Source organism: Littorina saxatilis, linkage group LG8 (assembly GCF_037325665.1).
Source record: "Littorina saxatilis isolate snail1 linkage group LG8, US_GU_Lsax_2.0, whole genome shotgun sequence".
Lineage (NCBI taxonomy): Eukaryota > Metazoa > Mollusca > Gastropoda > Littorinimorpha > Littorinidae > Littorina > Littorina saxatilis.
The window spans coordinates 33,074,744-33,088,994 of NC_090252.1; the positions used below are offsets into that span (position 1 = coordinate 33,074,744).

General features: G+C 42.6%; 1 protein-coding gene across 2 annotated transcripts in view; it reads left to right on the forward strand.

The window, feature by feature from the left end:
* Positions 1 to 5,856, forward strand: part of LOC138973350 (uncharacterized) — a 9,312-nt gene extending 3,456 nt beyond the window's left edge. The window contains exons 3-6 of one of the 2 annotated variants that reach the window (XR_011457978.1): positions 1 to 200; positions 1,991 to 2,185; positions 2,786 to 2,977; positions 5,267 to 5,856. The exon at positions 1 to 200 is cut by the window's left edge and continues 323 nt beyond it. Coding sequence is in view for 1 of the 2 variants with exons in the window: in XM_070346079.1 (XP_070202180.1) it covers positions 1,991 to 2,185; positions 2,786 to 2,836 (246 nt within the window). In the remaining variant the exon portion in view is untranslated. The remainder of the gene's footprint in view (positions 201 to 1,990; positions 2,186 to 2,785; positions 2,978 to 5,266) is intronic. The other variant, XM_070346079.1, reaches the window with a different exon arrangement.
* Positions 5,857 to 14,251: the final 8,395 nt, after the last annotated feature.

Genomic DNA, 14,251 nt, shown 5'->3' on the forward strand with positions numbered 1-14,251 from the left:
AAAAATGAAATGAAAAGATTTAGCCAAGCAAACTTTTCCTGTTTTTGTGAAAGCCTGTCAGCCATAGTCTAACAATCGATGTCTATTCATTCAAAATGCTCGTAAACACAACGCGCACGTGTTTGCTGTCGAGGGTAAACAGAACGCATGAAGCGCTCTTTGTACGGGAGTAGCGAAAGTGTGATCCGATACAAGCACCAGTAAGTTTTAACAAAAGAAGCTTTTTCCATCATTTATTTCACAAGAGAATTGAGTTTTGACCGATAAAACATCCGGAAATTCCCCCATCGTTTTGTTTGGGAACGCATTTCACGGTCAATGTACAAGTATAGGGTCTCAAAAGTAAATTCCTCGCTTCTATGCTGTAGCTGAATGACATTCAATAGAAGTAGCAGACATATGCGATCGATTTCTGAAAGATGACACAACTATGTCAATGTATGACATCACACTCGTTGCCCGTAAATTGACAGATATAACCAAACAGATTGAGAAGTTACACACAGTTCCTGCTTTGTTTCCCTTGTACAAATTAGTTGTGTCGGTATCTGTGATGTGTCCACCTTTTTACATTTAGTCAAGTTTTGACTAAATGTTTTAACGTAGAGGGGGGAATCGAGACGAGGGTCGTGGTGTATGTGTGTGTATGTGTGTGTGTGTGTGTGTGTGTGTGTGTGTGTGTGCGTGCGTACGTGTTTGTGTGTGTGTGTGTGTGTGTAAAGCGATTCAGACTAAACTACTGGACCGATCTTTATGAAATTTTACATGCGAGTTCCTGGGTATGATATCCCCAGACGTTTTTTTCATTTTTTTGATAAATATCTTTGATGACGTCATATCCGGCTTTTCGTGAAAGTTGAGGCGGCACTGTCACGCTCTCATTTTTTAACCAAATTGGTTGAAATTTTGGTCAAGTAATCTTCGACAAAGCCCGGACTTCGGTATTGCATTTCAGCTTGGTGGCTTAAAAATTTATTGATGACTTTGATAATTAAAAATCTGAAAATTGTAAAAAAAAAAATTTTTATAAAACGATCCAAATTTACGTTTATCTTATTCTCCATTATTTTTTGATTCCAAAAACATATAAATATGTTATATTTGGATTAAAAACAAGCTCTGAAAATTAAAAATATAAAAATTATTATCAAAATTAAATTTTCGAAATCAATTTCAAAACACTTTCATCTTATTCCTTGTCGGTTCCTGATTCCAAAAACTTATAGATATGATATGTTTGGATTAAAAACACGCTCAGAAAGTTAAAACGAAGAGAGGTACAGAAAAGCGTGCTATCCTTCTCAGCGCAACTACTAAACCGCTCTTCTTGTCAATTTCACTGACGATGCTACGAGTATACGGCCTTGCTGAAAAATTGCATTGCGTTCAGTTTCATTCTGTGAGTTCGACAGCTACTTGACTAAATGTTGTATTTTCGCCTTACGCGACTTGTTTCTGTATCCCGAAGCCAAAACTACGCTTATAGGCACAAACAAAAATGTGACCCTCAACCACGGGATGAGTCGCATGTCACCTTTGCATGATTTTCATATTTTTTACATTTACCTAAAGAGTTTTTTATGCTCTATTCAGTGGTGAAAACCGTTTTAGAAAAGAGCAAAAACTGTTTGAGTTATAAGCCTGTGACTAAGGGCACCCTCACACTGTTACCAGACACTCCCCGGACTTAGCCTAGCGCAGAACCGCGCGAGGTGACATGCGACTTATTTCGTGGTGGAGGGTCACAAATATAAAGAGAGAACTTCTGACTGCACTATTACGACACGCTAACTGATTTCGGTTAGAGCTAGTCAGGCTTTATTGTTCTAGTCAAACGTCACTGTTAGATTTTGACACCCAAAACAAGTAAACCATGCAAGCACACTGAAGCTCAGTTGAAAATTACAGTAATGACCGCAGTTGATTGATTTATAATCATGGTAAAAGAGCAAACTAAAACCCTAAAATGGTGTTGCCAAACTGGTTTCAGGTTGAGACATATAGTCGGGTGCTTGTCACAGCGCAGGCCAGTTTTCCCCAATGGAACCATGTGTGTGCACGAGGCCGAGGGTGTTGCAAGGAATATGGATTTTCCCAGGACCAGCTCTATAATTTCCCCAACACAATCACACTCAGGAGAATTGCTTCTTCGGGGTTGCCTTGCGCAACTTGTTTGTTGATCAAGGTATGTAACTATTATGTGACGACGCCAACTCCCTATTTTTGAGAAACATTAGTGCATAAGGGGGGTTGGTGCAGTACATTCTATTTATTTGTGGCAGCACAATTATTTGCCCAACTTTAACAGACGAATGTTGCATTGTCGCCTTACTGACTCAGGAATACCCTCCGCAGCGGTAATTATTACTGTAATTTTCAACTGCGCTTCAGTGTTTGTGAGCTTCAGAAAATTACAGTAATAACCGCATGCGCTGTAAACCCGCCTAACTCTATAGTGTTGCCTAACTCTAACTCTATAGTGTTGCCTAACTCTAACTCTATAGTGTTGCCTAACTCTATAGTGTTGCCTAACTCTACAGTGTTGCCAAACTCTATAATGTTGCCTAACTCTATAGTGTTGCCTAACTCTAACTCTATAGTGTTGCCTAACTCTAACTCTATAGTGTTGCCTAACTCTATAGTGTTGCCTAACTCTATAGTGTTGCCTAACTCTATAGTGTTGCCTAACTATAGTGTTGCCTAACTCTATAGTGTTGCCTAACTCTATAGTGTTGCCTAACTCTATAGTGTTGCCTAACTCTATAGTGTTGTAAAATGGTTGCAGGTGAAGACGTCGTTGACTGCTTGTCAAACTCGCCGAGACGTGATTTTCTAACTGGATGCAAGTTGTGCACGATGGTATTTCCAGAGAGGTGGATTCACCCAGGACCAGTTCTAAAATTTCCCACCAAGCAGTGCAGTACAATCTGACTGGAGTTAACCGCCGCTTCTGCGAAACTGTGAACTGGAGATTAAGGTAAGGAACCATTTGAACATTTCGTGACTACCTTCGTCTGTGTGTGTGTGTGTGTGTGTGTGTGTGTGTGTGTGTGTGTGTGTGTGTGTGCGTGCGTGTGTGCGTGCGTGTGTGCGTGTGTGTGTGTGTGTGCGTGCGTGCGTGCGTGTGTGTGTGTGTGTGTGTGTTTGTGTGTGTGTGTGTATGTGTGTGTATGTGTGTGTGTATGTGTGTGTGTGTGTGTGTGCGGGCGATTCCGAGCCCACGAACACACACTACGTGCGCGCACTCGAGCAACCATAAAATGAAACATTATGTTTGATGTGACATTTTTCGCTGAAATAGGAGACCTGGCTACTACGACCTTGTTTAAAATTCTGCAGTAATTCTATACACAACCTGATGCATCATGTTTCGCAAGCAAGCATTACAAAAAGTAATGTGTAACATGTCTGTGCACTCAATACTACTGGTTCTTTTTTGTGTGTTTATATTTTAAGCCTGTTGCATCCTGTACGATATCGCCAACTACGATTACACAGATAATACACCCCGGCAAGGAGTTGCTTGCAGATTAAAGGCACAGTAAGCCTCCTGTAAACCATCACAGATACTGTCAGGCTTTTACACACAGTACAAACACCCTTCCATTTGAACACTCACCGCTTGAGATCATCCTAGGTGCCCTCCGTAAAGAGCGAGCAACTTTCAAAGAATTTATGTTTGCGTGGTTTATCTTACCCCTGAGCCATCGTGAACCCGTGTGATCCAGTTTCCCTTTTTCACAATGTAGTCGTCAGTTAGTAATTTGAATGCGACTCGATGTGAGCTTATCTGCAATAGCACGTTATTATGTACCTCTGACTATGCACGAAACAAACGGCTGTGGTTCACAAGAACTCTAGCGATGGCGTTTGACTGTTCAGAGGAACTGGCGATAAACCGTCGTCTGCTACGAGAACCCCGACCTTGCGTGACCCTGCTTCCGGGCTTTTCTTTTTTCCAATTTTCAAACCTTCGAATTGTACTGATCTTGTCTTGATGAAAAAAGAAATCTTTTATGATTTAAGAATGGTTGTGTAACAAGCTGTCAATTTATTATTTAGATTTTAAAAGTTAGGTCTAGCGCCAAAACACACCGCGGTCCGATTGTCTCTGAGACAACCCTCAAAATTAATTCTTTAAAAATTGCTCGCTCTTTACGTAGGGCACCCAGGATGTTCCCGTTTGGTGAGCGTTCAAATGGAAGCCTGACAGTATCTGTGTTGGTTTACGGGAGGCAAGCTGCTTCAAATCGTTAGCAGCCAACCATTAGATGCATTCGTCCCATTGAAGGAAGTTTTGATTATGATTTCATCCTCATTATTGTAATACGACCGACGCACGTGCGTCGTTTGAGCTGACGCGGTTTTGCTGCTATGTGCAGCGTTTGAAATAGGTAAACAGGTTCCGTTTGGAGAGATGGTGTTGGTAATTTATTTTTGCCGTTGTCACTGGTTGAGTTCTGCATTTTGTTTCGGATAGAAGAGTTTACTGATGACTACGTTCGATTACTTTTAAGAGCGTACTGCAATAATATGTTGATTTGCGATTTTGTTTTATTTCTGTCACTTCTCTAAGCGTTTGATTTTTTACTTCGAGTGTCTTGTTTGAAAGGAGAGATATGTTTTTAGAGGTGTTTTTTTTCTTCTTCTTCTTTAGCATTCGATGATGGTTGTGTCTATATCCGTTGCCCCGTGAGGTACACACAGTGGACTGTCAGTTCGAGGTCCTGGGTGCTGCCCCACAGCTTGCTTGGTGCCAAGGTCTGCAGGAAGTGCTGCGGTGTCTGGTCCGCCTGTCCGCATTCACATAGAGCCGATTGTCTGATGCCGATCCTGTTTAGGTGGCTGTTCAGTCCGCAGTGGACTGATTGGAGGCGGAAGACAATGGTCTAGCTGCTCGTGACGAGTGAGCTGATGGAGGGCATCTTCATGTGGATTGTATCCATTGTTTTTCTTTTGGAATGTGTATTTTTGCCTGTTTCGGATTAGGGTCCTGGCTTCACTGTAAGTGAGATTAGAGGGTTGCTGCTCAGTTTTGCTGCCCGTACTTTGCCAGCCGATCCGCCACGTCGTTGCCCACAATCCCCGTGTGTGCAGGGATCCACTGCAGGACAATCGTTGTGATTTGGGCCAATGTGTTGATGTTTTTTACCAGGTTTTTGAGGGGTAATTCATGGGAGTTGCTTAAGCTCATAAAATAAGTTTATAATATCGACACTTATTCTGTGTTTTCCGTGTTGTTACATTACGTGGTAACTTTGTGCAGGTAAAGACGCCAAAGACGTAATCTGCAATCAAACCCCAGGCAGTTCCAACTGGAAGAAAGCGTGTTCAAGATTGTCCTCCAAGAAAGGCGGATCAGCCCCGAACTTTCAAAACTCAACGCAGCCCAGTCTCATCCATGTACATAACCGCTTCACCTTTGTCTTGCACAATGTCGGACTGTCGAATAAGGTAAGGGACTATGTTGTCAAATATCATCGTCTCTGTCGGTGTGGTGTTTATTACGACGCGTTTTTTTCAAAGCAGCAAACGTTGACATTTAAAAATGTCTAAACTGCTACGGCTTTGGTTTGCTGAGTAAGTGTGTTAATGTTTCTCATATGAAATGTAGTGGTGGAGGGGTATTTGAGGAAGTGAACGTATGCTAGAAATGTCCGCAAAGGTGTATTTCAAGGATCACATTCCCTCGATAAAAGTGAGATCTCGGGCCCGGGTGATTAAATCTGAAGCTTAATTTGGAAATTTAAATTGTTACTCAGAATAATTTCCCGGAAGGTTCCTGAATGTTAGCGCAGACGTCGACAGACAAGGACACATAGTATTGCCAGAGATGTATTTCAAATAACGATGTCAACAGAGACATGGAGAGACACATACACACTGACATAGACATAGCCAGACGGGTAGACAGACATACTCACAGACACACACACACACTCACACACGGAGGCACACACACACACACAGACACACACACACACACACACAAACACAGACACACACAGACACACAGACACACACACACGCACACACGCACGCACATACGCACGCACGCGCACACACACACACACACACACACACACACACACACACACACATACACACACACATACACATACACCACGACCCTCGTCTCGATTCCCCCCTCTATGTTAAAACATTTAGTCAAAACTTGACTGAATGTAAAAATAGAGTTTCGTACACCTCATTTTATTTGATTGTAACATTTTTCTTCAGAGGTGGAAAATCTTATTTGAGCCCGGAATAAAACCAATAAAGGGCAGGCTGTGCTTTACGTTTTCCCTTTATATTTTTCAAGAGATATCACATAAAACAAAATTAACCATATGTAGAGGTTACATGCCGAGTCTCAGTGATTATTAAAAATAATGGTCGAAGTTGGCGGATCATGAAAAATGCGAGCTTCAGCGAGCTTTTTCATGACCGCGAACTGAGACCATTATTTTTAATAATCACTGAGACGAGGTGTGTAACCTCTTTATTCCTCCTTTCTTCAGTTATTCAAAGAAAACAGGAGTTTTTGTGCGAAAGTTTGATCGAATCCGAATCACTCAACCAGTCAACCTGCGCAGGCGATCGATTAATGCGCGGTTGTATAGTTCCGTGCAAATCATTCCATTCTGTTAACACTTCTTGTCAGTTTCCCTGTTTTAGACTAAAATCAAGTACACAGATATGCTGTTATTCTGCTGTGGCGGTAAAGGCAGATATTGTGTGTTCTGTTTATGTTTTAGTATAGTTTAGGATAATGTTCTTTCGTCAAATGGGACTAGCAGACGAACTTTTGCACCCGTGTTCCAACGTTAATTACTGTATGAAGTTCAGTTTTCTGGGGAAAATAGTGTATGAAACCGCTTTATGTTGTTTAAATTGATGAGATGTGTGCATTTGGTTGTGTGTGATCTGTTTATAAAATGAAATATTGTTGAAAACTGACCGTCGGATTGCAATCAGTGTTGTCGAAGAAACTGCGTTAAAAGAAGGGGAACTACTCTTGTCGGCAAGAGTATGAGTTACTTGCCTTGGGAATTTGCTTGTGATGAACGGTGTGTGCACAGCAGATCTAGATTCAGAAAACAACCTAACTCATGGATTTTATATGGAGATTCATGTGTTCAGGCCTGTAGTTGTTAATTTAAATGCGGTATGTGTGTATTGTTTGCTCCAGAGATGTATATTTCGTACGTATAGAGCGTTCGGAACTTTTCAGTCGCAAAAGTAGTACCAAAACAGAACAGCTTCTCAACCCATTGCACTATCGAGGATTCAGGCTGTTGCTGGCTCGTTATTTGTTTGGTTGCTGGGTCATTATCGAAAAATAACTAGCTCTACAAGTTTACAGAGGTAAAGAAGCAGAGGGGGGAATAATTTCTTTTATTGTTCCTTGAATGATGTACTCTTTTTGTAGTTTTGGACGATAAGTCATAATATTTCAGGTGATTTGTTATTTATTCAGGAAATCTGTTATAATTAAGTGTACTCGTAATAGCAACAACAGTGTTCAGTCTTTAGACGAATAGCCTATTCTATCGCTGCGACGGAAAAGTAAGTTCTGAAAGGGACGCAAATCTGGCTATGGTCTTCCGCAATCAGGAAGAGTTTTGTCCCTTGTTAATATGTGGTTTCCAATGAATTGCTGGTTCTTATGTTTCGACTGTTTCGATTGACAAACTGAACTCTGACCCCATCAGGCTTGAGTGCGGAGTCCCTCAGGGCTCAGTCCTTGGGCCTGTACTATTTACTCTCTACACTCAACCTCTTGACCACATCCTTGACCGACACAACGTTCTCCACCACTCTTTTGCCGACGACTCTCAACTTCACAACAGCTCTTCCCCTGACCAGTCTGAATCTCTTCTTTCCTCTATCTCTGACACTATCACTGACGTGCAGAATTGGATGACAGAAAACAAACTTCAGCTCAATAGCAACAAAACTGAAGCTATCCTAATAGGCACTACATCCAAACTCTCCAAAGCCACCTCCGACTCTCTTCAACTCTCTGACTCTTCTGTCCCTCTGTCTTCTGCTGTCAAAAACCTCGGAGTCACTCTAGACAACACCCTTTCCATGAAACAACACAGCTCTTCTGTCTCTCGCACCTGCTACTTCCAACTCCGCCGCATCGCCACTATCCGCAAGTACCTCACCACAGATGCTACCGCCAAACTGGTCACTTCCACCATTCTCTCACGTCTTGACTATTGTAACTCTCTCTTGACTGGTCTTCCCTCTTCTTCTATCTCTCGTCTCCAACGCATTCAAAATCGCCACTATCCGCAAGTACCTCACCACAGATGCTACCGCCAAACTGGTCACTTCCACCATTCTCTCACGTCTTGACTATTGTAACTCTCTCTTGGCGGGTCTTCCCTCTTCTTCTATCTCTCGTCTCCAACGCATTCAAAATAGCTCTGCCCGTCTTGTCCTACGAAAGAAAAAGAGAGATCATATCACCCCCCCTCCTAAATCAGCTCCACTGGTTGCCCGTTCCTGCCCGTATCACCTACAAAATCAACACTCTCACCTACAAATGCCTCCATGGTCTCGCCCCTGCCTATCTCTCCGACTCTCTATCTCTCTATGTCCCTTCACGAACACTCAGATCATCTGCCGACTCCCTCAAGCTCAACATCCCCCACACCAAACTCAAAACAGCAGGTCAACGCTCATTTTCTTTCCAAGCACCTAGCCAATGGAACACACTACCTCTCCCCCTCCGCCAACAACAGTCCCTCGAATCATTCAAATCTGCACTCAAGACATTCCTTTTTTCCAAATAATCCATGCATTCTACACTGCCCACCCCATCCCACCCTGAATAACTGTACATATTTTAATGTTTGATGGTGTGTGTGTGTGCTAGTGACTTTAAGTCTCCGTGTGTGTGAACGAGTGTATGTGCGCCTTGAGTCGCCTGTTGGTGAGATATGTGCGCGTTATAAATATTCGTATTATTATTATTATTATGTCCAACACTAAATATCGTCGAAGACGTTTACACGTGACAAGAGCATCTTTTCATTTAAACCCTTTGGCTGCCCAATCAGATACGTAATTTGTGTGTGTTTGTGCTTGTGTGTATGTGTGTGTGTTGTTGTTTTCTGTTTTTGTGGTGTGTTTCTTTAGCTATCATAAAAACATGAACACTCAGACAAGGGAAACAACCACTGTTAATTGCCGTTTAAATTGCAGCAATATGATTGCCTCCCCTAAATATCATTTTCTGTGTTTTGGTTTAATTGTTATATCTTGTGTGTTATGCATTTAAACTGAGTTTTAATCTAAATCTTCCGGCAGTCAAGGGTTAAACGTTGCACATGTAATGTTACAGAGACACAAATGGATTTGGAAGGGTTACTGCGGTACCTGTCTTCCCGAGACATGTGTCCTGGAGAATGTGAAGGTCACTGCATATCCACTCGACATCTGGATGGCTTCTTTTTTGTATACAATGTGTTCTTCTTCTTCTTTTTCTTCTTCTTCTTTGTTCATGGGCTGAAACTCCCACGTTCACTCCTGTTTTTGCATGAGTGGATCATATCTGTAGTGCAGGGATCGCAGCATGAGATGTATCTGTTCGGCAGTATGTGCAGTATATATACACAAAGAAAAAAGCCAAGCACCCCCCTTCAATTTCGCAATGACTGATTTTTAAAGTTCTGGTATGGAAACAGTAAGTTTAGGAGCTCGGTTTGACAAATGTTATCGACAAGAGCAACTCTTTGGAAATAACATCACACAAGAAAACTCCAGTTTTGATTGGTTTTAATCGTGATTTGGTACCTTGCCAAAAAGTGACGTTTTAACCCTAAAACAGTACCCCTGATAAGTATGGAGCTGCAAGCTGAAAAAGACAGGTTTAGGTAAATGTGTCATGAAAAAAATGTAATTGAGAGTGCTCAGATGGCATACGCGATTCACAAGTTCAATATCGAGTGAAACCCCCGCGTGCCCGGATGACGGCGTCAACCCTGCGTCTCATCCCTCCAGTCAAACGTCGGATCTGTTCACGGGTCACTTGCAACCACTCACGATGCAAAGCTGCCTCCAATTCACGTAATGTCTGCACAGGAGGCTGCAGAGCTTGTATACGACGCCCCAGGATGTCCCAAACATGCTCCAACGGATTAAGATCTGGACTCATTGCCGGACATGGGAGTGTTGTTACAGCGTTGTTCTGGAGGTAGTCCACTACTGCCCTGGATCGATGAGGCCTGGCGTTATCATCCATGTACAAGGGTCTTGTGGCAAGTGGGTGGTTGTCAAAATGAGTAACGACAACAGGTTCCAGGACATGTCGCATATACTGATCACCCGTGAGGTTGCCACGTATGGTGACAAGGTCTAGCTTGCAGTCATGGGAAATGCAACCCCAAACCATGACTGACCCGCCACCGAATGGAACAGTTTGTCTGATGTTCCTGGGTGTATAGGCCGTGTTCCTGTGCCTCCATACCCTCAGTCGGCCGTCAGTGACATGGAGAAGGAATCTACTTTCCTCCGACCAGTGGATCCTCCTCCACGTTCTCAGGTTCCATCTTTGCTGTGCCAGACACCATGCCAAGCGTCTTCTCTTGTGGTCATCTGTCAGTCGGGGACGCTAAATGACTCTTCGGGCTGCCATTCCTGCAGCTTTCAAGCGGTTTCGTACGGTCCTGGTTGACAGATGTCGATTTGGAAGCCATGCTCGTTTCAGGACGGTACTCGTTGAAAATGGCTCACGCCGAATTATTCGGAGAAGTGCTCGGTCTTCACGTTCTGACGTCACACGAAGTCGCCCTGACTGTGGACGGTCCTTCACAGCACCAGTCTGACGATTGTCACAATCCGATGGGAGGATTTTCACGTGTCCGGCTCTTTCAAGATTGAATCTCGAATTTTGTTAATGTTGTCTAGGGTATGATTATTTGGCGGCTGTTCGCTTTTATAGTTAGTGATATGCGTGGTTCCTTTTACTTAATTGAACGATAGACAAACTCAAAGGTATCGACAGAAAGAATAAACACTGGAAGCAACTGGACGAACACAACTACAATGAGTGAAAACCGGCTTTAATTTTGGTTACTCATCTTCATGCATCGACGTACTCGGTACTACAGGTCAAGGATCAGGTGTGAGGGGTTTGATCTTGCCGAAATGAGCGACTGTAAGCTCTCGGAGTGTTTATACACGGCGTCGGTGATGAAGATGATGTCTTTAAAGTTTAATGTCTTGACGATGAGTTCAACTGTGATGATGATGTCCTTGATGATGAGACGAACGATGTTGAGGATGCCCTTGATGTCTTCGACGATGAGGTGAATGACGATGATGATGCCCTGGATATCTCGGCGATGGGGTGAACGGTGATATCAGTTCTTTATCACGGTTCCATCTCTCTCAGTTGGCGTCCGATTCACCTCCAGTTTGCATCTACACGAGCATCTAACCAGCATCTAAACAGCATCTAAACCTGTCGATCAAAGTGAAAACAACATGTTATCATCAGCTTTATGAGCCTAACATCTATCTAATCATTCTGACCGTTACTTACAACCAATGGAATTTTGGATTTCGTCCAACTGCTTCGCCTTTGAAACACACAAAACAGATGAACGTAGGGATGAAAATGTGCCGCTCTACTTCTGAAATGAAGAACGATATTATTACTTCCCTTTTTCCTACTTTAGCAGTTTCTTACCTGCATAATTCAGGTTTGTGATGAAATATAACTCCCGAAAAAAAAACTTGAATTGTTCTCCAAAATGGAACGAGAATCAACTGATCTTGGTGAATGGACTCAAAGTAAAACTCTACGCTACGAATATAGGCCTTCGCACGTGTCTCAAAACAATTCAATAAAACAACTCTTCCATACATCTTTTAACGCGAAGTACAAAAGACAAATATCTCAAGTCTTTATTGATAGAAATCATCGTATGAATTTGCAAATCTAATAATCTTTCATACGGTGTAGGCGTAGAGATCTATCATAACCATTTCCAACCTCGTGTTTTCCTCTGTGTCATTCTTCCTTTTTGACGTCACGCTTTTGACGTCATCTCTCTTTACGGCGTTCCGTCTCGCAAGGAAATGACTTAAGGGTGTCACCCATGGAAATAAAATCCAATGTTACTATAATGCGTAACAACGATGTTTGCGTACCAAACGGCTGATGACGGTGTAGTGGTAGCCAAGTTGACGACCAATCGCTTTGAAGGATGCTCCTGTAGCAATGATGCATTTTTATAATCTGCCATCGGATCGCCTCTGATGATCGTCTTCTCGCCATGTTCACAGAGAATGTTTGCAAATTGTCGTCGCCCAGTGTTAAATACAGAAATTTGCAGCGTGAGCATACTGCCTTTTTTAACATTCATGGGTTGCATACTGCACGTGCTTCTCACCGGCAGTGGCGACACAATCTTGACGCGTGAACTTCCCAACCTTATTATGGAAACCCATGTATGTCATTACGAAGAAAAAAAATGGTAAAACAAAGTTGACTCAATTATTATCACAAATTCATTCGGGGGGTGCTTGGCTTTTTTCTTTGTGTATATGTAGCAACGGTTCAGCATGAGATGTATCTGTTCGTCAGTGTGTGCAACATCTATGGCGCAACGGTCTCAGCTTGAGTTATCTGTTCGCCAGTGTGTGTGATATATATGGCACAACAGTCTCACCATGAGAGTTATCAGCTCGTCAGTGTGTGGAATAGCTATGGAGCAACGATCTAAGCATGAAAGTTATCAGCTCGTCAGTGTGTGGAATATCTATGGAGCAACGATCTAAGCATGAAAGTTATCAGCTCGTCAGTGTGTGGAATATCTATGGAGCAACGATCTAAGCATGAAAGTTCTCAGCTCGTCAGTGTGTGGAATATCTATGGAGCAACGATCTAAGCATGAAAGTTATCAGCTCGTCAGTGTGTGGAATATCTATGGAGCAACGATCTAAGCATGAAAGTTATCAGCTCGTCAGTGTGTGGAATATCTGTGGTGCAATGGTCTCAGCTTGAGTTATGTGTTCATTGGTGTGTGTTATATGTAAGAATCAATGGTTTCAGCCGGCGACGTATCTGTACGTCAATGTCCGTAGTATTTGTGAAGCAATGGTTTCAGCATGAAACATATCTCTTCGTCAGTGTGTGCAATATATATACATGAAGCTGGGCTTTTAGCATGGAAGTCATCTGTTCGTCGGTGTATTCAACAGAATCAGCACGCAACGTATTTGATCATCATTGTGTGAATGGAGCAACGGTGTCGGCATGAGAGTTATCTGCATGGTCGTCATTGTGTTCAATGTCTGTGACGGATTTCTCCGTTCGTCAGTGTGTGCCATATCTGTGGAGTATTTGTCTAAGTATGCAGTCATCTGTTTGAATGTTGCGGGTGGAAATGTTGGCATCAACGCTTGATGAATAACCGGCAGATAACATCCACTACTTCCTTCTTCAAGCTGAGGAATGCTGATCAACAAACAGTGAGTACTGCATTGAGATAGTTCAGTCTTCTGTGCCATGTGTGACTATTTTCAAGAAAATGGGCAAAGGGAATAGACGAACTCCGGAAAGCACTTGGTTTGACAGTGAAACGGATTGTATGGGTTGTGAATGAGTGAATATACTCTTGCTTTTATTGAGGCAAACTTTGTCAGCGTGTTGCAGACACACACCCCGCTAGTGACTGGTCTATTATGTCACGTGGGAAAATTTGACTCAATAATAGCAAGAGTATTCCATCTTTCACAACCCATACAGACCCGACCGAGGTATTTCCGAACATTGTCTATTACCACAGTATTTTTACTGTCATGTAAGCACGTTGCCTACTCTGATATGCGCAATGCTGTACGCGTTTGAACTAAGTTATCCTTCTTTTGCTTGGTCTTGCACCCCTCGGGCTGAATTCACTTTTTCACTTGGTGGCATTCCCCCTTCTTCTTACTTCTGAATTTATCTTTATGTTTTTTTCCTCTCATATTAATTTTCTCTCTGTCCGTTTTGCATTATTTACACCGTTTTCCTTTTTTATATTTAGTCAAGTTTTGACTAAATATTTTAACATCGAGGGGGAATCGAAACGAGGGTCGTGGTGTATGTGCGTGTGTCTGTCTGTCTGTCTGTCTGTGTGTGTGTGTGTGTAGAGCGATTCAGACTAAACTACTGGACCGATTTTTATGAAATTTGACATGAGAGTTCCTGGGTATGAAATCCCCGAACGTTTTTTTCATTTTTTGG